At 38.9% G+C, this 20,850-nt stretch overlaps 1 protein-coding gene across 1 annotated transcript in view; it reads left to right on the forward strand.

Annotated features, from left to right (window-relative positions):
- The first annotated feature begins 1,013 nt into the window (after positions 1-1,013).
- LOC123244396 (store-operated calcium entry regulator STIMATE) overlaps positions 1,014-20,850 on the forward strand; it is a 59,244-nt gene continuing 39,407 nt past the window's right edge. Inside the window, exon 1 of the mRNA XM_044672897.1 lies at positions 1,014-1,179. Coding sequence (XP_044528832.1) covers positions 1,014-1,179 — 166 coding nt within the window. The remainder of the gene's footprint in view (positions 1,180-20,850) is intronic.

A 20,850-nucleotide genomic window follows, 5' to 3' on the forward strand; every position in this document is an offset into this window, starting at 1 on the left:
GTCTTTATGAATGTAATCTTTATGCGTGCTCCAGAGTCTCTTCATGACACTTCCCTTACATGTTAGTATTTTTCCTGAAGCAAGCAAGCTGTATTCTGGCCATGGGGAAAGCCCGCATTAGTCAGGAAAGCTAATGGGTTGGCACATGTGTAATACATGTATTTAACTGTACACAGTTACTGGTTGGAATCAATTTACAGGACTGGTATGGCATAAGGACAATGGAAGGGGTGAGGAAGTCTGCTGCTGAAGTGAATGTTGAAGAAAGGAGGGATGGAAGAATGAGTGAATTGAGGACAGTTTGAAGGATCGAGTGCTATTTTAACTGATTTGTTAGGCAAGAGGAAGGAGGTCAGAGGAGATGAGGGTGGAGAAACTAACATGCTGACTTGGTTTTCTTTTTTCATGGCTCTCAAAAGAGTGGAAGTGGAAACATTTGCTCTCTATGACTTTCTAAGAGCCTTTGAAATTTTCGGAAAGATACACCCGAAATATTTTCAATATAGTTCATCTAAATAGAAATTGTATTCAATGCTTAACAGTGCCTGAAACGAAGCAGGCGCTTAATAAATCCTGACAACATAAAAGTACTTTAAAAAGGGGGCGAGGGTGGGCCGCATGAAACAGTCAGCCCCAGATTCCACTGCATTCAGCATCCTGTATCCTGCAGGCTTGGGTTAGCTCAGTTTCCACCTGGTTACTCCCACCCCGCCCCGATCTTGGCCGGCCCGTGCTTCAAGCACCGCCCCTAAGCCTGCCTCCCACTGGACAGAGGAGTAGGCCAAACACCGCCCTTTAGGCGCGATTGCTCCAATCAAGGGCCAGTGATCTCAGACGTCGGCGGTGACGCGGGGCACGCAGCCGAGCCCAGCGGAGCCGAGCCGAGCTTAGCCGGGTTGAGGTGGCCGGCTCCCGGGGCTCGGGGCTCCGAGCTGGCGGCGGCTCGGGGAGGAGAAGACGGGCCGGGTTGGGCCGGGCCGGGGCGCCCGTCCCTTCCTCCGGTCAGCCCCGCCATGCCGGGCTCAGCTGGCAATGTAAGCCGCGGACTGACGGGTGGGCCACCCCCCACGGCCTCGGCCGGGGCCAGCGAGCGGGGCTGCGAGAACGGCGCCTTCATGGACAGCTTTGGCATCTTCCTGCAGGGGCTGCTTGGAGTCGTGGCCTTCAGCACCTTAATGCGTGAGTGACGGCTGGTGAGCGGGCGGGGCCAGGAACCCGTGCCGCTGCCCCACCTCTGCTGGCCCTAGGGCCCCTCGGGGCGAGGGGGCGAGGTTGCCACGCCCCTGGAGACCCTGGAGAATCCTGAAGAGGAGACGTGCTTCTCCATCCCTCCCAGTGGGAGAGTTTCCCAAACGGCCGTCTGTACTGACCCCACCCACGCACGGACCCCAGCATCCCTGAGGCTCCTCTACCTCTCCGCGAGTCCCCGAGCTGGGATCAGACCCTCCTCCCCTGGTTGCCCCTAGGCCTTCTGGCATTTTGCTCATTTCCTATGTAGCCCTCACCGACTTCTAGATTCCTCCGGTAACCCTCAGCCTGATTCCTGGTGCTTATATCTGTGCTTACATCCTACTGCAACTTCTTTCCATGAGGGTTTCTTATCAGTCTCTTCGCACCACAGCAACTGGGACCTCTCTCTCACCTCAGGATTAAGGGTCTAGAGTCACCCATTTTGCTGGCATATCCCAGTTCTACTCTATCGTGAACCTTTTACTGTATACATTGATACCCCTTTTTCACACAAACTACTTTCCTCTCCCGGGCGACAGTTTTTCACTGGATTCTCAGGAATGTGACTACTTTGTGTCTTTATGCCTAAATGCTATCCATTCTTTAGAGCTCCACCCCTTCTCTCTGTCTTTGTAACTTTCCTAATTACATTTCAGGTCTTCCCTCCTTCTCTTCCTTCCTTACCTTGACTTCTTTCTTTCACCTTCCTCTCTCCGTAGACTGAGGGGAAGATGTGGGCGGGGGACCCTTGAAATCATGTTTCCTAAGTCGTGGAGGAGTCTATCTGGAGAAAGCCAGAAGTAGAACAGGGAAACAGCAGATGTTCTTCCTGGAAAGCTGGAAACTTTGCTTAGTCATCAGTTTTACTTTTGGCCGGGAGGGGAGAAGGAGGGGTGTTTTATTTTTATTGTTTTTTTTTCTTTTGGTTGGTGTGTGGAAGTCTCCCTTTTATTTTATTAAAGGTACAAGAAGTCTGTGCTTCTGTGGCTTTCTGATTGCATTTGGTGGTGGGGGTAGGGGTAGAGTGGATAGGATTGTTAGGGTGGTACTTGGCAAATATGAGGAAGCATTATTCCCCCCAAATGACTTTACTATTGGGATGGTGACCTGGCCAAGTTAGGGAAGGGAGAATGAAAAGGTTAGTAATCCATTTGAAGTGCTAGTCATAGGAACCACAGACTGTATTCTCATTGTTCCCTCGCTGTGTATTTTTTTCCTTAATTTTGTAAGTTTTCATTGATTGTGGGGAGGGCATTATCCTAGATTTCCCCTTTTCCCTTACCCTTTCCTTCCCAGAGAGCTGACTCATATAACATTGTATTTTTGAAGTGTTCCTTTTTAAAATTTTTTTCAATTGTACGTGGAAACAATTTTTAACAATTGTTTTCTCATATTTTGCAATCTAGATTCTCTTCCTTCTCTGCCCTCCCTGAGATAAATATTCTTATATAGCTTATAGTGGAAATGTCATGCAATCATATAATAAATAGTATTTTTAAAAACAAAAAAATGAAGATAAAAAATTAACACAACATTGAAAATCTGGGCAATATGCAACACCTGTGGACTTCCCATCCCCGCTATGATATGGGTTGAGGGTATCCTCTCATATTTATTCATTCAATTCCTACTTGATATTTACAAATTTGCTACATTCATTTTTTATTTTTTTTTTTGTGTGTGGTTCTTTCCATTTAAATTGTTGTCGTTACTGTGTATATTGTTTTTGTGGTTCTGCCACTTAATTCTACATCTATTCATGTAGATCTCTCCACAATTCTCTGTTCATCACACACAACATTCCTTATAACAAGAATACTATATTCATGCGCTACGATTTGTTTAACAAGTTCCCCAATTAATGAGTATCTACTTTATTTCCAATTCTTTGCTATCACAAAAAGTGCTACTATAAACATTTTGGTGTATTGAGGGACTTTTCTTCTTACCAGTGGCTTCGTTAGGGTGTTAGCCCAGTAATGAATTTCTGGTTCAAAGGGTCATTTTAGTCATTTTTTGGGTATAATTCCAAAACAACTTTCCAGATTGGTCTTACTCTTTCACAGCTCCACCAATGATATATTAATGAGCTTATCATCCCACAATTCTCTAATATTGACTATTGCTATTTTTCATCATCTTTGCCAATTTTCAGGATATCAAGTGAAACCACAGATTTGTTTTGAGCTGCATTTCTTTTAGTATCAGTGATTTAGAGCATCCTATCATGTGGTTGTGAATGCTTTGCAATTCTTTTGGCTATTTGTTTATATATTTGGCCATGTATCTATTAGGGAATGCTTAGCTATGTATTTCTGTGTTTAGGAAAGTCTTTGTTTCAGCATCCTGGCTGCTAGAATTTTTGCTTTGCTTGTTTGTTAAATTGAATCCAGAGAGTTAGACTTGGTGACATTGGAGTCATCTAATCCAACCTTCCATCCTGGGCTGAGGAGTTTCTAGTTCTGTGTCTTCAGGGTCCCAATCTAATCTACTTTTTTCCTTTTACAGAACTTAAAAAGACAGGGCAACAACTGATGTCTGTTTATCATGTTCCTTTTCTGTCCACTTTCCTTATTGTTTTTCTTTCTGGACAGACACCCACTTATTTCTAAAGTAATGGTTTGTGTTGATTTAGCCAAATTTGACTGATTCAGAAGTATGGACTATGTATAGGCTTCTTTAAAACTATATTCATGAAAAAATTCCCTGGGATACTCTTCATCCTTGCCTCCACACTGACTGATCATGAGTTTCTATCTAAAGGAACTAGGGCCTTTGGTTTGGTTTCTAACCTGGACATTTCTTAGCCTGACCTTAGCTGCTTTTGTAAACTTCCCTAATGTTGACAGCCCTAGAATTTGTTCCGTGGAATTTGATGCTTTCTTTATGGTGAAGGAAATGCAATTATATGGTGTCCAGTTGAAAAGGATTTGGGAGGGGTAACTGTGGCTCAGTGTATAGAGAATCAGGCCTGGAGATGAGAGGTTCTGGGTTCAAATGTCACCCGAGATATTTCCTATCTGTGTGACCCTGGACAGGTCAGTTACCCTCATTACCTAAACCTTACTACTCTTCTGCCTTGGAACTGATACTCAGTATCAATTCTAAGACAGAATATAGGGATTTTAAAAAAAAGAAGAAGAAAAGGATGTGGGAGAGGGAGACTTGAGTGGACTAGTCGGTTCTTGGGGATAGCATTTTAATTCATTTCAACAAATTTCTATTAAGTGTTCAAGGAATAATCCTTGATGACTGGCTATATGAAGATTGATTCAACAAATGAAAGCCTTGCTCTCAAGGTGCTCATAAACTTATTGATAAATAACTTGAATTCATATAGCCTTTTGTAGTTAGCATTTAAAATTTTTAATAGCACATTTTATAACCCCTTATGTTTTATATATATATGCTTTTCATTATCTCATGGAATCCTAAGATTAAGGTCCTAAGTGGATAAAGAGCTACTCTTGAAGCCAGGAAGACCTGGATTCCAGCCCTACCTCTGCCAAATTAGTAGGTGATCCTTCAGAGGTACCTTAACCTTTAGGCAACCCTAAGATTATAAGTCAACAAGAAATTCTCTCTACTGATGAAGTCACAGGTCCAATTCCTATCCCAGACCTTCAAGTTGTATGACAAAATTCTGAGGAAGGGAAGTTATGATCTTAATTTTGCAGATGAGAAAAGCAAAGTTCTAGGAATTAACTCACTGAAGGTTATACAGCTAGTAATTGGCAGAGTTTGGATTTGAACCCAGGTTTTCTGACTATAAATCCAGTGTTCTTTTTGCTAAACCTTTTGTTCCATTGTAAACCCCTTTTGAACTCACTTTTTGGGCCTACTTATGACCCAAAGAGTTTATCTGTTAAGACTGGACTTCAAAGGGACTCTGTTTATTTTAGGATTTTTTTTCAGTTTTACTGAAACTGCTCATGTAAAGACACCCTAGAAACACATGTTATGGGTTTCAGAAGGTAACTTTGACCAGTTCTGTGACCTTGAACAGCCACACAAACATCCAGGAAGTTTGAACAAGAATCCACCAACCAAGGAGAAGAAAGCAAGCCAGAATAGTGGGGTTCACATGAGAGAACAGGCAACAGAACATGAGAGAGTACCTTTATGTGTATGTGAGCTCAAACTAGAGGACAGCCTACAGAACTAAGGATCGGGACCTTAAGAGTTTTACCAGTCTCCATTGTTGTGAAAGAGCAGAAAATCCCTAAGGTAACATATTCGGACTTTTTCCTTCTCATTGTTTGGAGGGTTGGGGAAAAGATGGTTTTAGGAGCTGCATGGAGTCATTCTCTACCTCTCAGTTCTAGTATATGTAGATATTGTAGCTTCTTTGGGAAGAGATACTAAAAACACATGGTGGTTTTCAGGGTTGTTTGGAGGAGGGAACTTCAGTAGTGTTGGTAGCCAGGATTCTGCTAGGATTCACTCAGAAAAACATCCAGTAAGTATCTATTATGTATAAAGGCACTGACATAGGTGCTGGGAATATAAAGATTAAAAAAAAATGGATACCACCCTTCCTTTTAAATAGTCCTACCTTCTAGATCCTAGGTTTGGAACTTACCAGACCTACTCAGAGAATCTTATTTTTTCAATAAATTTTCCTTTTAATTAGAAACTTAATAAATATAACAAACATGAACATTTTGCTATTCAAAGAATAATTAAGAATAAAAGAAAAATTAAAAATTAAAAAGGATAGTATGTGAAACAGATTTTGTATTATATACAGCTTGTTAACTTTTTTAATAATTCAAATTTGACATGGTAGTTATATCAGCTGCCCCCTTCTAAACTTTCTCTTGCACTCTTCTTTTTTAAAAAGATTCATCAACACTCTTTTCTTCTTTTTTGTATCACTTTACCTTTTATATCACTGTTGCTACTCTAGCCATCATGATCTCAGATAAAGCTAAAGCAAAAAATAGATCTGATTAAAAGAAATAAGGAAGGAAATTACATCTTGCTAAAAGATACTATAAGCAATGAAGTAATATCAGTACTAAACATATATGTACCAAATGGTATAGTCTCTAAATTTTTAAAGGAGAAATTAAATGAACTGCAGGAAGAAATAGACAGTAAAATTATTGCTACTTCCCACCCCCACTCTCCCACAAGAAAAAGAAAAACTTTTCCTTATACCAAATCAGTCAGTCAGTAAGCATTTGTTAATTACCTAATATGGATCACACCCTGTATTAAGTGCTGGAGATATGAAGAAAAGTAAAAGACTTGGCTCCAAAGAACTTTTTATGGGGAAGACAACATGAAAACTGTCATGTACAAACTACTGTACGCAGAGTAAATAGAATATCATCAATAGAAGGAAGGCGGTAGAATTAAAAGGAATTGGGAAAGGTTTCCTGTAAAATTTGAGATTTTAGTTGTCTTGAAGGAATCCAAGAGAGAGAACATTTTAGTTATAGGAGACAACTGGCAGAAAAATACCCAGAGCTTGGAGGTTTCCAACCAGGCTGAGAGATTTTCTAGCACAGATGAATAGAACTGCCTGAGGCAGTTCCTGGTTGTTTGTTGTCCATCTTACTCAAAGAGGGCCAAATTGACATCTCTATATGATTTCATTTGACTTTAGCATAAATTGGATTTAAGTTAAGCAGAGTTGCACAGAGTCTTAAGCCTTACTCTCTCTTCCACAGTCATTGAAGTTCAGTGGCAAGAGAAACATCAGGATAACTGGCTGTGGCTCAGGATGCAGCAGATGATCTTAGAGTCTTTAAGTGTCTGACCAAACTCTAAGCACTCCACAGCACCTACTTCAGCTGCTTTCATGTCTATTGGAACAAAATTTTCTCATCTATCCCTTCTGCTGGGGGAAATCTTTGCATGGTAGATACCCCTCTAACTCACCAATAGGTTTGAGTCCTGTCCATTATCTTCAACCTGGTTTAGTCCACTTGCCAAGAAGGTTTACTGTGTTATAGCTGCTGTGCATACTACAGTTTCTTGCAGACACAGGTTAGATCTGGGTGGCAGGTAGACATCAAAGGAGAAAAATAGCCCTGACAAGAGTTTTGCAAGTCCTCACACCAGAGGTACTAGTTTTCTTTGAGTACCCCATATACTCCATTAAAGTTACTACACAAATGCAGACTCTTATCTGTAGTCTTCCTAGGGAAATCCCAATCCTTTGAAAAAATCTGCAGATCTGGGCCTTTGATGGAACTTAGGAAAGTTATACTTTTCAGAATTGTCATCTTACAGGTCCCCAGCTTCATCAGTGCTTTTGTCTTGCAGAAGGCCTGTCCTTGTGTATTTTGAGCAAATAGCACTATGGAACAGAATTTAGAGTCACTGTATAATAGGGAATGATTTGGGCCCTAGAAGAACTTGGAGTACAGCTGATGCAGAGTACAGAGCAATCCCCAAGACTATAACCTTACAATCCATCTGCCATTCAAAGCTAAGTGTTAGGGATTATACGTTTTGGCTTGCTGAGTTTTTATACTTCAGGACCAAAGAACATAGAGAAAATTTAAGCTTTTTTCCCCCTTTTTACCTCCATGGCCTACATTCTGTGCTGAAGTATTCAGGAAATTTTTTTGATGTTAAGGCGAACTTTTCAATTAATACTTCATGCTATAGATTTCATTTCATAGACCATTCTTCTGAGAAAGGGGGATGACACATATTTTAATTATGTTTCTGCCTTTTTTAGTCTGTTAGTTATCTGGATAGTGAAGAAAAAAATAGTAAAGTAAAATAAAAACAGTAAAAGCAGCAGGCCCCATTCATACAATTTGGGAATTCAGATTTGAGCAATGAGGATGATTTCTTACTCTTTTCTCCTGTGAACAAAATATGCTAATTTGTGCTAATCAGAAACAGTCAGCTGATTCACCCTTCTCCAAATTCCCCTACTCCCTTTGAACATAGAAAGGATAGATAAGCCTGTGATAGTTGAATCAGGATAGTAGAAGGTTATTAGTATTTGTCTGGAGAAGGAGAATCCCATTCAAACCTATCAGTAATTGGCTTCAAAATGTTAAGTGTTTCCACCTTTCAACAGAAGTTTGACCAAGTTCATACTAGATGTCCAGTGCTTTATTTAAAAGAGAACAAAAAGTCTAAGCTCTTCTTTCATAAACACCTTGTAGTTTAGGTTAATGGCCAGAGATGATAGATTAATGATAGTGTTCCTGATGTGAAAATGAAAAGACTGAAGTTTTATTTCTTCAGCCAGTCCCATTTCGGTGACATATCTTTCCTGGGAGAAGTTTGGAAATTGAAGTTAGGATACTCCATTGATAAGTTTAGAGCAGTGGTTCCCAAACTTTTTTGACCTACCACCCCCTTTCCAGAAAAAATATTACTTAGCGCCCCCTGTCACATACTATCACCGCCCCCTTACAGTTATTTACCACCCCCAAATGCACCTGTGGCCATTACCGATCCCCTGGATTGCTGCAGCACCCACCAGGGGGCGGGGGTGCCCACTTTGGGAATCACTGGTTTAGAGGATTGGTAGTAGCTTGAATTAGACCTGGGGGAGAGGTCTGGGATGGGAAACATCTTCTTAACTGTCCAATACACATTACAAATCTTTGCCCAGCTTTTTTCGAAAATAATTTACTCATACCCCTGTCAGTAACCCTACCAGTCAGGTTGCTCCCTTTGGAATTCCCCAGAGGATCCTATAGGGGCTCACCTTTATAAGTACTCTTGACCATTTATTTATAAACTTGAATATCAAATGTAATAAGATATAAAAGTTTTTGTGAAAATAGTACTTGATTAGTATTGGATAGAAAGCACAGGATTGGCTGATCATGTCCCTTTCCTGACCAAAACATGCCATTGGCTCCTTTGCGTCTAGGATAAAATAGAAGCCTTCATATGGCATGTATATCACAGTCAGGCTCTAGCTTCCTTTTCTATGCTGATTGTACATGATACTCCCTCAGATGTTTTAAACACCAGCAAAATGAGCCTGCTTGCCACTTCCCATACTTGCCATTTCCTCTGCCTCTTAGAATCCCTACCTTCCTTCATGGCGCAGGCTCATGCCACTTCCAACACAAGATCTTTTCTGAGTCTGCTGTGATTCCTCCCATTTCACCCTCCCTAGTTACCCAATATTTACTTTGTATAGAGTTTGTATATGAACTTGAGTTTAATTCAATTCAGCAAGCATTTGTGAAGTACCTATTGTGTGTCAGACCCTGTGTGCCAGGTTTTGGGAATACAAATATGAAAAAGAAAAGCAGACCCTTCAGAAACAAGGTGAGACACAACTGTACATAGAAAATAAAATATATACCCCACAAAATCTCAGGTATGGGCACAGGTCTGATAGAAAGGATAGCTTGTTAAGGATAAAAAGGCAATTCCAGAGGAACAATGGAATAGTAGGGTAGAGTGGGATAGGAGCACAGGAAGGATAAGTTTAAGGGATTTGGGACTTATGGCAAAGGAAAGGAGTTCTGGCCTGGGCATCTTGTTCCACAGAATCCCAATTGGTGGTTGGGAAGCAGGGAACAAGTATTTATTTAGCATCTGTTATATACGAGGCACTATGCTTAGTGCTTCACAAATACTATCTTATTTGATCCTCATCACAGTCTATGAGGTGGATCCATAGAGTAGTAGTTTATCATGTGATTAGCATTAGCTATGGTGTATTTGAGAGAGATTTGATAATCCTTGGACTAGAAAGGAGTCAGGGCAAATGAGTCCTGATTAGTGATAAAGTAGTAAGTCAGAGTTGAAGTACTCGGCCTCCAGTGTTCAACCAAGTCATCTTGGCATTGAGCAGACCATTTGAGGGTGGTGGATGGGTGGAGGAGGGAGTTAGAAAGATCTTTGGTCCTAGACATTATATTAGGCCAGTGTAGAAGGGCAAGGACTTTTAGTTTTGTTGTGTCCTAGCACCTGGTTGCTTATAAACTGATTGGGGATTATTAAGTTTTATGGTAGGTTAATGAGCATTCAAATAGCCTAAATTATGTAATCATATATAAAAGCCCCAATTCACAACATTATTTCTAATTTTTTGCACACATAGCTGATCTGTGGCACTTGTGGTCTCATAAATGCCCATTCTGTGTACTGAATTAATGAGGTGTGCAGGAGCAGCAGAGCCCAGCTGAGCTCCAGTAGAGGTTACAACTAGAGTAGGCTGGGGTTGGCATAGACCAGTGAAGTTCAGCATTTCTCCCCAATTTATTCACCCTTGTGTGTCTTAACTCCACAGTTCAGACTGCTCTCCATGCCTGTTTTTAGCTCCTGCTGTTCCTAGCCATTGGTGACTTCATAGCAGTGCTTAAAGTAGGTGTTTCCTGACCTTTAAAGAAACCTAATTAGAGCATCATGTTGTATTGTGTAGGGTTTCTATTTACATGTTAGGAGTGCTTTTTGTAGAGTGATCTGTCTTCTGATTGCTCCCAGGGATTTCTGTGGCTCAGGTGATAATACTTTAAAATTTTAGATCTGAAAGGAACTCTATATACCCTCTTATAGATGGGAAAACTGAAACCCAGGAAGAAGAAGGGATTTGCCCAAGGACAAACAAGTAATGTTATAACTGGCACTTCTGGCCCTTGGGGATATAGAATCAAGTTTTCCTTACTCCCAGTACAGTGTTCTTTCTATTGCCCTTTGGTAGAGGTACTAGAACCCTTGCCTTACACTGTTACTGGAGTCTTTCCCCTATGTTCTCCTAATGCTAAGGGGTTAGAAAACACTTTCGTTCAAATAAAAGTAGAAAACCTTCTTGTTTGAGTTAAGTTTGTCACATATTTTCTTGGGTGGAATTAATAATGGAGAGCTGTGGGGAGCTTGAGGCAAATTTTAATGTATATATGTAAAAAAAATCAGGTTTCTTTCTTATTTGGTGGTATTTTCACTGAAAGTTTCTGAGATGGCAAATTTTCAGGTCATACATGTGTCGTAAATCATACTTTATATCCTGATCCTTCTAAGACTTGGTTGTATCACCAGACAACTCTTTCTTCTTCTTCCTCCCATCCAGTGTGGATGTTTCGCAGGGTTCTTTTCTTTCTCTCTACATTCTATCCCTTCGTGATTTCATCTGTTCCCCATGAATTAACATATCATCTCTACAGAGACAACTAAGTGACAGAGTGAGTAGAACTGAGTTCACATTTGACCTCAGAGAGTTCCTACCTATGTGACCCTGGGCAAGTCACTTAATCCCTCTTTCCCTCAGTTTCTTCAACTGTAGAGTGAGATTAATAATTTCATGAGGATCAAGTGAGATAACATTTATAAAGCATTTAGAACAATGTCTGGCAAATAGGAAGCATTTGTTAAATAATTATTCCATCCATAGCTTTTACCTAAACTCTACTTTCACACTTTACTACTTGCCAGGCATCTTTGGCATTCTAAAATCAGTATATCCAACAGAGAGTTGATTATCTTTATCATTACCCCCATTTTGGCTTCCCTCCAAACTTCCCTTTTTCATTGAAGGCACTGCCTTCATGGCTATCAGACTTGGAATGTAATTTCCCTTTGCTTTATAGTATCCTTGTCTTTCTTCAAGGAACACTACTTTTCTTCCACTCCAGGGAATATCATACCTTCCCTAGAATGAACTGAGCACATGAAATCTCTTAATAATGCATATTGACTTATCTCTTGATACTCAACACCTTCTTGATCTCCAGTCCCTCTCCTCTTTTATCAGAGGGCTTGGATGGAATCATAATATGCTTCTTTATGAAGGGTTTTGAACTTTGCAGGTACCTCCATTTCCCTTTTTGGTATCTCTTTCAGGAGGTGAATGGTAGATTTTTTTTCCAATTTCTATTTTACCCTCTGATTCTAAGAGTATCAGAGTAGTTTTCCTTGATAATTTCTTGAAGGATGATATATACACTCTTTTTAAAAATTGGTTATGGCTTTTAAGGAATTCAATAATTCTTAAATTGTCTCCTCAAACTATTTTCTTCTATTTTTTCTTCTTTTGATTTTGTTTAATTGTTTCTTGATATTTCTTGGAGTTATTAACTTCTGTTAGATCAGTTCTAATTTTTAAGAAATTATTTCCTTCAGTGAACTTTTATACCTCCTTTTCCACTTGGTCATTTCTGCTTTTTAAGAAATTCATTTCTTCAGAAATTTTTGTATATCTTTTTCCATGTGATCAATTCTACTTTTTTAATGAATTCTTCTCTTAAGTGGATTTTTGTGTTTTTTTTAAAAATCATTTTGCCTATTCTTTTTTTAAGCTTTTATTTTCGTCATTATTTTTTGTGCCTCCTTTATCAAACTGCTAAGTTTTTTTTTTCATGATTTTCTTGTATCACTTTCATTTATTTTCCTAATTTCTCCTTTACCTTTCTTAGGAATCCTTTTTGGGCCCAAGACCAATTCACATTTGTCTTTGAGGCTTTGAATAGAGCGGTTTTAACTTTGTTATCTTCTTGTGAGTTTGTGTTTTGATCTTCCCTGTCACATGGTCAGGTTCTATTTTTGTTGTTTGCTCCTTTTTCCAGCCTGTTTCATGACTTTTAAATTAGAAAACTGTCTGAGTTGGGTTCTGCTCTAGGGGTAGAGGCAGCACTGTCCTAAGCTTCAGGCTTTTTGTACATTTGCTATGAGAGCTACTTCTCGGAGGTCTTTTAAACTTTCTTTTCTTTCAAAGTGGTATGATCTAAGGAGAGATATGTTTACTACTTTCTTGGCCTGTGCACTGGTCTGTGAGCAACTGCAAGGACCCTTTTCCTCCCTGGAACTGTGATCAGCGTCCTTGCTCCCCTGTAGCATCAATCTGTAGTAATGTAGTGCTCCTCTTTGCCCTGTGTTTGCAACCCAGGACTGCAACCTAGATCTGAATATGAAAATTCCACAGAGGCCTGCACCAAGGGCCAGCAAAGGCCTTCTAATTATCCTGTAATTTCCTTCTGACCAGTTGTCTGAGTCCTTTACTTTCTGTGGGCCAAGAGCTCTGGAAGCCATTGCTGCTGATTGAGTTACCCTTAAGGTCTGTGCTGGCTTGCTGAGGTGGGCTTTGCCTTGATGTGCCTGTACTGGACTGCACTCCACTCTTAACCTCACATGACAGACCTTTCCTATAGCCCTTCTTAGTTGTTTTCCCCAGGAAAATTATTTCAGGTCATCCTTTTGTAGGTTCTGCCAATGCAGAATTCATTTTAAGGGGTTATTTTAAAGTCGTTTGGGGGAGATCAGGAGAACCTCTGCTTTTTCTCTACCATTTTGGCTATATCCTGGTTCCATTCTCTAACTCCATTTTCCATCATCACCTCTGCTTGATTTCCACTCCAGGAAACATCATGCCCCAGGGCAAGGTACTTCCTGATGTATCCCTTTCCTCAATTTTTTGGCTTCCTTTTATGTGTTGTCTTTCGCATTAGATTGTGTACTCCTTGAGGACAGAGACTTTCTTATTTGTATTCCCACACTCAGCATAGTGACAGAGTAGTTGCTTAATAAATGCTTATTGAATTGAACTAAAAATTAAGTTCTAGGCTACACTGAGATATTACATCTTCCATAAGGTCATCCCTCAAACTCCCAGTTGTATGTGTTTTCTTCCTCCTCAAATTACCTTATATTACACTTAATTGTTTACATATTAAGTAGAATGTGAGATTTCTGGGGTCAGGGAGTATTTGCTGTTTTTTGTTGTATCCCCAGTGCCTCACAAAGTACCTTTACACAGTGAGGCAGTGAAAAAACATTTATTAAGTGCTTACTGTATGCTAGACACTGGACTAAAGTAGATCATTCCAGTTATGAGGGATAGCCAATACTAATGCATGAGTGTGGTGATCTATTGTCATGTAGGAGAAAAAGCAAGTAGCCACCATTGTAGCAGGATCATGAGTATATGGAGAGAGTCAAGTGTGAGACTAGAAAGAAGAATGTCAAATTGAGCATTTCATATGGGATCATAGAAATAAGAGAGAAGCACTAATGCCTTTTAAGTCAAGGTGAGGAGAGGTGTGACATTGTCAGTCCTGAGCTTTAGAAAAATTGCTGGCAGCTGAGTGGAAGTGGGTTAGAGCAGTGATTCCCAAAGTGGGCGCCACTGCCCCCTGGTGGGTGCTGCAGCGATCCAGTGAGGTGGTGATGGCCACAGGTGCATTTATCTTTCCTATTAATTGCTATTAAAATTTTTTTAAAAATTTAATTTCCAGGGCGCTAAGTAATATTTTTTCTGGAAAGGGGCAAGTAGGCCAAAAAAACTTCACCACTGGATGAAGAAAAACTTGAGGAAGGCAGACCAAGTAGAAGGTTATTGCAGTAGGCCAGTAAGAAGTAATGAGTATCCATCCGTACAAGAGTGGTGGCTATGTGAATGGACAGAGGGATGTATAGGAGAGATGTCTTAAAGGTAAAAACAATGAGATTTGACAATAGATTGGATGTGAAATGAGTGAGAATGAAACACTGAGGAAGACACTGAGGATGTGAACCTTGGTAAATGGGAAGATAGTGGAGAACTCAGCAGTAGAGAATAAGTTAAGAATAAGGAAGGGTTTAAGGAGGAAGGACATTGAGGGAGGATCATATTACTAGTAAAATAGTTTTCTATGAACATGATTCTTCTGAGAATGAGATCTAAATAAGTAGGAACTGTGCTCTGTAAAGAACAATATGTGCCTGGAAGAGCTATCTTACCTGATTATATTCAACAGACTGCCCAATAATGCTTTGAGTTGCTCAGGGTAGTCAACTATTTAGTCTCTTGTGTTATTTCTGGACTTTTCAGATTCCTTTAAAGCTTTCTTAAAACTGCCGCATCTTTCAGGTCTTAAGTGATTCCCTCCTACCCTTTACCCCTTGAAATCTCTCCATTCAGGGAATTTGTTCTGCAAACTTAATACATTTAATATGTATTATATATCATCATTATTTATATTTGGGGCATATCCCCTTATTAGGCTCTTGAATTCTTTGAGAGAAGGGACTCTATCCTATTGAGGCCCAACAGAAGTCCAGAAATGTATAATCTTTAAGAAAAGTCACATGCTAAGCTAATATTGTAATTATTACCAGCATACACTATTTGTTGTGCTTCTTTCCTAGAAGAGAATAAGATTTGAAAGAAATCTTATAGATTTGTCAAGCATTTTATTTTATAAATGGGAGGAACTGAAAATTTTAGACTTTTATCTTGGTATCTGCCATAGAGTTCTTCAGTGAGCTTGTTGTTTAATATACTGCATGACAATTTATTGTTATGCTGGTGCTGAGACATGGCCTGTTTCAGTGGGAAAATAGTATCATATGGTAGGAAGGGTATCTGAAATTGATCTCAGCATTCTTAAAAACATTTTGGGGGGCAGCTAACTAGTATAGTGGATGGAGCTCCAGGCCTGGACTTGGGAGAACCTGTGTTCAAATCTGCCCTTAGACACTTACAGCTGTGTGACACCGGGCACGTCACTTAACTCCATTTGCCTAGCCTTTGCTGGTCATCTGCCTTAGAAGTAATACTAAGACAGAAGGTAAGGTTTAAAAAAAAAAGGTTTTGAAATTATGCTTTGACTCATTTGTCATCCATGGGCATATGCCCTAAGGAAATTAAAGACTGAAAGAAAAGTTCAATGTATTACAAAATGTTCATAGCAACAGTTTTCCTGTAATAAAAGTACTAAAAGCAAAATAGGTGCCTATGAGTTAAGGAATGACTCAACTCTGAGATAGATACATCAATGAATTTGAATATCATTGTGTAATAAAAAAGGGAAAAGATGAGGGACCATGGGAAGATTTTTATAAACTACTGCAAAGTGAAATAAACAGAACCAAAAGAAACATAATAATGACTACAATAATACAAATAAAAAGAACACTGTAATGAATCCAGTATTAGTTTGCGAGAGAGTTCTCTTTTCTCTTGGCAAAAAGGGGGCAGAAGATTTGAATGCATTATCAAGAAAAAAGTTTTGATTGTTTTGTCTTTTACTAGGGAATGTTAAGAGTGGTTAATATCTAGAAATGGCTGATATAAAAAATAAAAGGCATCAATATAATACTAAAAAGAAAGAACACCAGTTAGATTTTGTTACTAGCAAGTAGTGTGACCACTTAGTCACTTCCTTATCTCTAAATTGGGAATAATCTTGCCTTGACTGTTTTACTAGGTTATCCAAGGCTCAGATGAGATAATTGATGTTAAAGTGCTTTGAAAAGCTGTGCTCAAGTAGATAGAATACCAGATCAACCACTAGGAGTCAGGAGACCTGGGGTTTGAGTCCAAACTTTATTTCTAATTTAGTGTATGACCTAAGGCAAGGCTCTTGACCTGTTAACATCTCAGTGCATCCATCTATTAAATGTGAGAAACTTGATCTCTACATTTCTTCCAGATCTGATCTTATTCTCTTAAGAATGAAGCACACCATAACTTTATGGTGATTAAAAATTAGTTTATATTAGCATTTCCTGTCATAAGAAATCTATGTTTTTAAACTCCTGCTGGGCCTTAGTAGGGTAGGTAGAATTTGGTTTGGCAGGAAATATCAGATAATAATGTGAATGGTTCCCTCATTTAAGCACTGGAAACTCTTGGATATAATTAATTCTACTTTTGGGGTTATTTTTCCCCAGGGGATTAGAGACTTGGAGAGAAGGAAACAAATACTGTGAATAAAGGCATCTGGTAGAGACCATGTCATTGGAGAGAAGTGGGTTTTTTTCCTTCTTTTGGTGTGAGTTCCTAGTTTAACACATTTCTTTCCTGCTGCTGTTTGCCTTCATTATTGTTTCTTCCTGGTGACTATGCCACTGTTGACTTGATAAAGGGAATGGGTAAGTCAAAATCATTTAATAGTGAGATTGGGATCCAGTAGGGTTGGTTACTGATGCTTGAGGAAATTGCTGTTGAAATCCCATTTAGAAGTTGCCAAAGGCAGTCTTCCTACACATAAGAAAGTAGCATTGATCATTTGGAACAAGCTCCTGGGCTCTTTAAAGCTTGCACAGTTCACTGGGAAAGAAAGTTACGTATGTTGGGAATATGCAGTCCTTGTCAATATTAAAAAAACAAACATGGCTTTTTGTCTCTGAGCCTTTGTTGCAGAATCACTCATAAACTGATGATCCTGCTTCTAGATTTCCTATCAGTGACTCATCTCTTTTACAGTGGTATAATTTAAATGTCTTCGCCTTCCCCCTTCAAGCAAAACCTTTCATTTCATTGAAGGTAGGCAAGAATTGCAAAAGGAGAGATGATTTCTAGGAGATTGTTCATCACTCCAGGGTAGGATGTCTTGATTTACTCTGATTGTTAGTACTTTCTACTTTGGATAATCATGTACAGTTATATACAAATTACTTGGGATGAGCAATGGTTTTGATATGATTTGATATGATTTGTTTTGTGCCAGCACTGTTCATTTGTTTTTGGGTACTTTGGTGCATATGTGTATTTCTATTGACACTAGACTGACTCGGGACATCCGTCCTTGACCATGTGAAATTACACAAAGCTGTTTTCCTCACCTTTAGTTAGTTCTTTGTCAGTCTTAGGAAGCAGCAGGGACCAATGAGAGCACAACAGACAGTAGTACAAGTGGGGTTCATACTGGGACACCCCAGTGTTCTCAGGGCCCTGAAGATCCCTAATTCACAATCTTAAAGATCCAAGGGAATCTGATTCTGGGAATGGAGAAGTCAGTGTTAGAAATCAGGTGACTCAGGGTGAGAGAAAGGTCATCCTACCCAAGTCATCCTACCCAAGAGTGCAGCAATAGAAACTGACCTTGGCACAAAGCCCCAATTCAGGAAATAAAACTAGAGAGAAAAGTAAGCCCAATAAAGCAGTGACTAGTGTAAAAAGTTATTCTCTCCAAAGAAGAGACTAATTCCATTACAACAAAAATTCAAAGGAAAAAAATGAATTTTCTACATGAATTCCTAGAATAAATGAAGTAAAAGGTAAAAAATTAAATTAAAGCTCTGGAAGAAGGAATTGGAAAGAAAAAAAAATAGTTTGGAAGATAAAGACAAAGAACATCTTGGTGTAGAAGGGCAGAAAGAGTTAGAATTTGTTATTTCTCCTGATTGGGATGTGTGAGAAAAGTAGGCAAGCATGAAGGAAGAGAATGGGGAATGGGCATCAGATGAACCTCACCTTTTAAGAAGGGTTGAAAACATACACACACGCACAAACAGTTTGGTGTAGAAATACACACAATTCAACAGCAAAACAGGTAGGGTTTTTAAAGAGAGATAGTTTAAGACAGAGAATGAAGGGAATAATAAAAACAAATTTAACCATTCTGAAAGGGAGTTTGAAAGGGAAAAAAGCAAGCAAAGGATCTAGAATCTAAGGAGATTGAGGAATGATTAACAAATTGTGGTATTATAAATGTGATAGAATATTATCATCATATAATAAATGACAAAAAAGACCACAGAGATTCCTGAATAGCATGAACTAAAGCAGAATGAAGTGAACAGTTTATACAAGGATATCAGCAATATAAAGAAAAGCAGCTTTGGAAGGATTAAGAATATTCTGAATCAGCCATGTCCCCAGAGGACCACTGATGAAGCATGTTAACTGTTGACAGAGAAGTGATGCATTCAAGGTACCAAAGAGACATATGTGTTTGGATATGGTTATTATGTGAATTGGTTTTACTTGACTATACTTGTATTTTATGAGAGATTTAATTTTCTCTTAATTTGTGGGGGACCTTGAAGGGGAAGAGTTAGCCATAGTGATGCCCAAAAAATGGGTCATTAAAATTTTTTTACGTGCATAGAAGAGAACTGAAATCTAGAAATGAACTGTTTACATGTTGCATGTTAAAAATGTAAAAAGTTGAAAGGTTTATTGAATGTCAATAAATTTAATTATCTTCCTCTCAAGTAATGCACATAACACTGTATGTATATACTTGTGCTTCCTTTTGAAGCCCTTAAGTTTAGAATAGAACTTCCTTGAGGGCAAAAGCTTTTTTTTTATTTTTGTCTTTGTTTCTTTGTAGTAGTTACTTAACAAATGCTTATTGAATTGAATTTAACTCAGCCCACCATCTTAGAGATTCTCATTTTTGCTAGGTCCTTTGATCTGGAGCTTTTCTTTGCTAAGTTGGATGTTGTCATATAATTTAAAGAATGCTAGATTTTAATTATAAGTCTTAGGTTCAAATCTCAGCCCTGACATATAACCTGTATAAGTTACTTAGCCTCCCTGGTCTTCACTTTCCTTATCTGTAAAATGAAGAGGTTAAACTAGATGATTTCTAAGATCTGTTCTAGCTTTCAGTCTTTGATTCTTTGAGATTCAATGCTCTTTCTGTTGGAAAGCCAGATTTTGATGCTAGTAGAGAAACTACTTCTCTCTCATAGACCTAGAAGGGAGTATTAAAGGTTCATCTTAGTTCAACCCCTTTGTTTTATTGGTAAGTAGAGGATGCCAAAGTCCCAATGCTCTCCAATAAGTTTTAGGTAGAACTAGGACTAGAATAATAGCTAGCAATAGTACTTTAAGATTTGCAGAGTGCTTTACAAATATGTGTCATTTTATTCTCTAACAACCTTTGGAAGTAGATGCTATTGTTATCCTCAATTTACAGATGAGGAAATTGAGACAGAGGTCAAGTGGCTTGTCCAACCAGGATCATACAACCAATTAAAAATGTCTGAAGCCAGATTTGAACTTGGGACTTTGTGACTATAGTTCCATAATTCTGTCCACCGCCACCTCAATGCCATATATAATTTTTCACATCTTCTAATTTAATCTCAAATGCTCTCTTACAGCTACTTGTTCATTCTTTTTTGACTGACTTTCATACTTTCCATAGCATGTATTTAAACCTCTTTTCTCTTCAAGTGCCTCATAATATGTCCTTTCTCAGTGCTCTCAGAAGGCTTTGCCTCCCACTTTACTGAAAAAGTTCAAACCATCTTTCACACGACTCCTCTTCTTTACATTCCATGTATCAGTGTCATTTCTGTTTTCACAAACTTTTAAAAGTGGTAGGCCACTTTTTCCCTAGTATCAGCCCTCTTTGAGCTTCATCACAGGCTGTTGGTGGAAGGAATTAAGTTCCAATCTCTGGTCCTCTCTTTACTTGTTTGACTTGGAGCAAGTTGTTTCCCCTCTCTGGACCCTAGTTTCCTCAGCAAAATCCAGGTGAGTATGATATCTATCTGAGGAAAAGGACACTCCTCATTTTCAGGGTTGCTTAAGTGGAAAAAAACTTTTTAAGAGGGAAGGTGAAAAACAGTGGAGACAACTGGTGTACAGGAAACTATCCAAGGAAGGATTTGGTAGTAAAACCTATGGTCTCAGGTGTCTATACTCAAGTGCCCAAAGTTTAAACAAGAGAAACTGTAGACACAGGGAGCCAAATTTGACCTTGTAAATATCACTGACACTTGGTGGGTTAAAACTCATAATTAGATCATGGCTCTGGAAAATATAATTTTCTCAGGTGTAACAAGATAAAGGAGAATGGGGAACAAAGCTATGGATAGCATTTATATCAGTATGTGTGTATATGTATTAATGTTATTAGCATAGTATATTAAAAAGGTTTACTCATGTGAGAAAATCCAGGAACTAGAAAAGAGAATATTTTGGTGAAAATTAATAGAGAGAGAAACAGAAGACAGACTGGATGGAAG

This window comes from Gracilinanus agilis, chromosome 1 (genome assembly GCF_016433145.1).
Source record: "Gracilinanus agilis isolate LMUSP501 chromosome 1, AgileGrace, whole genome shotgun sequence".
Taxonomy (NCBI): domain Eukaryota; kingdom Metazoa; phylum Chordata; class Mammalia; order Didelphimorphia; family Didelphidae; genus Gracilinanus; species Gracilinanus agilis.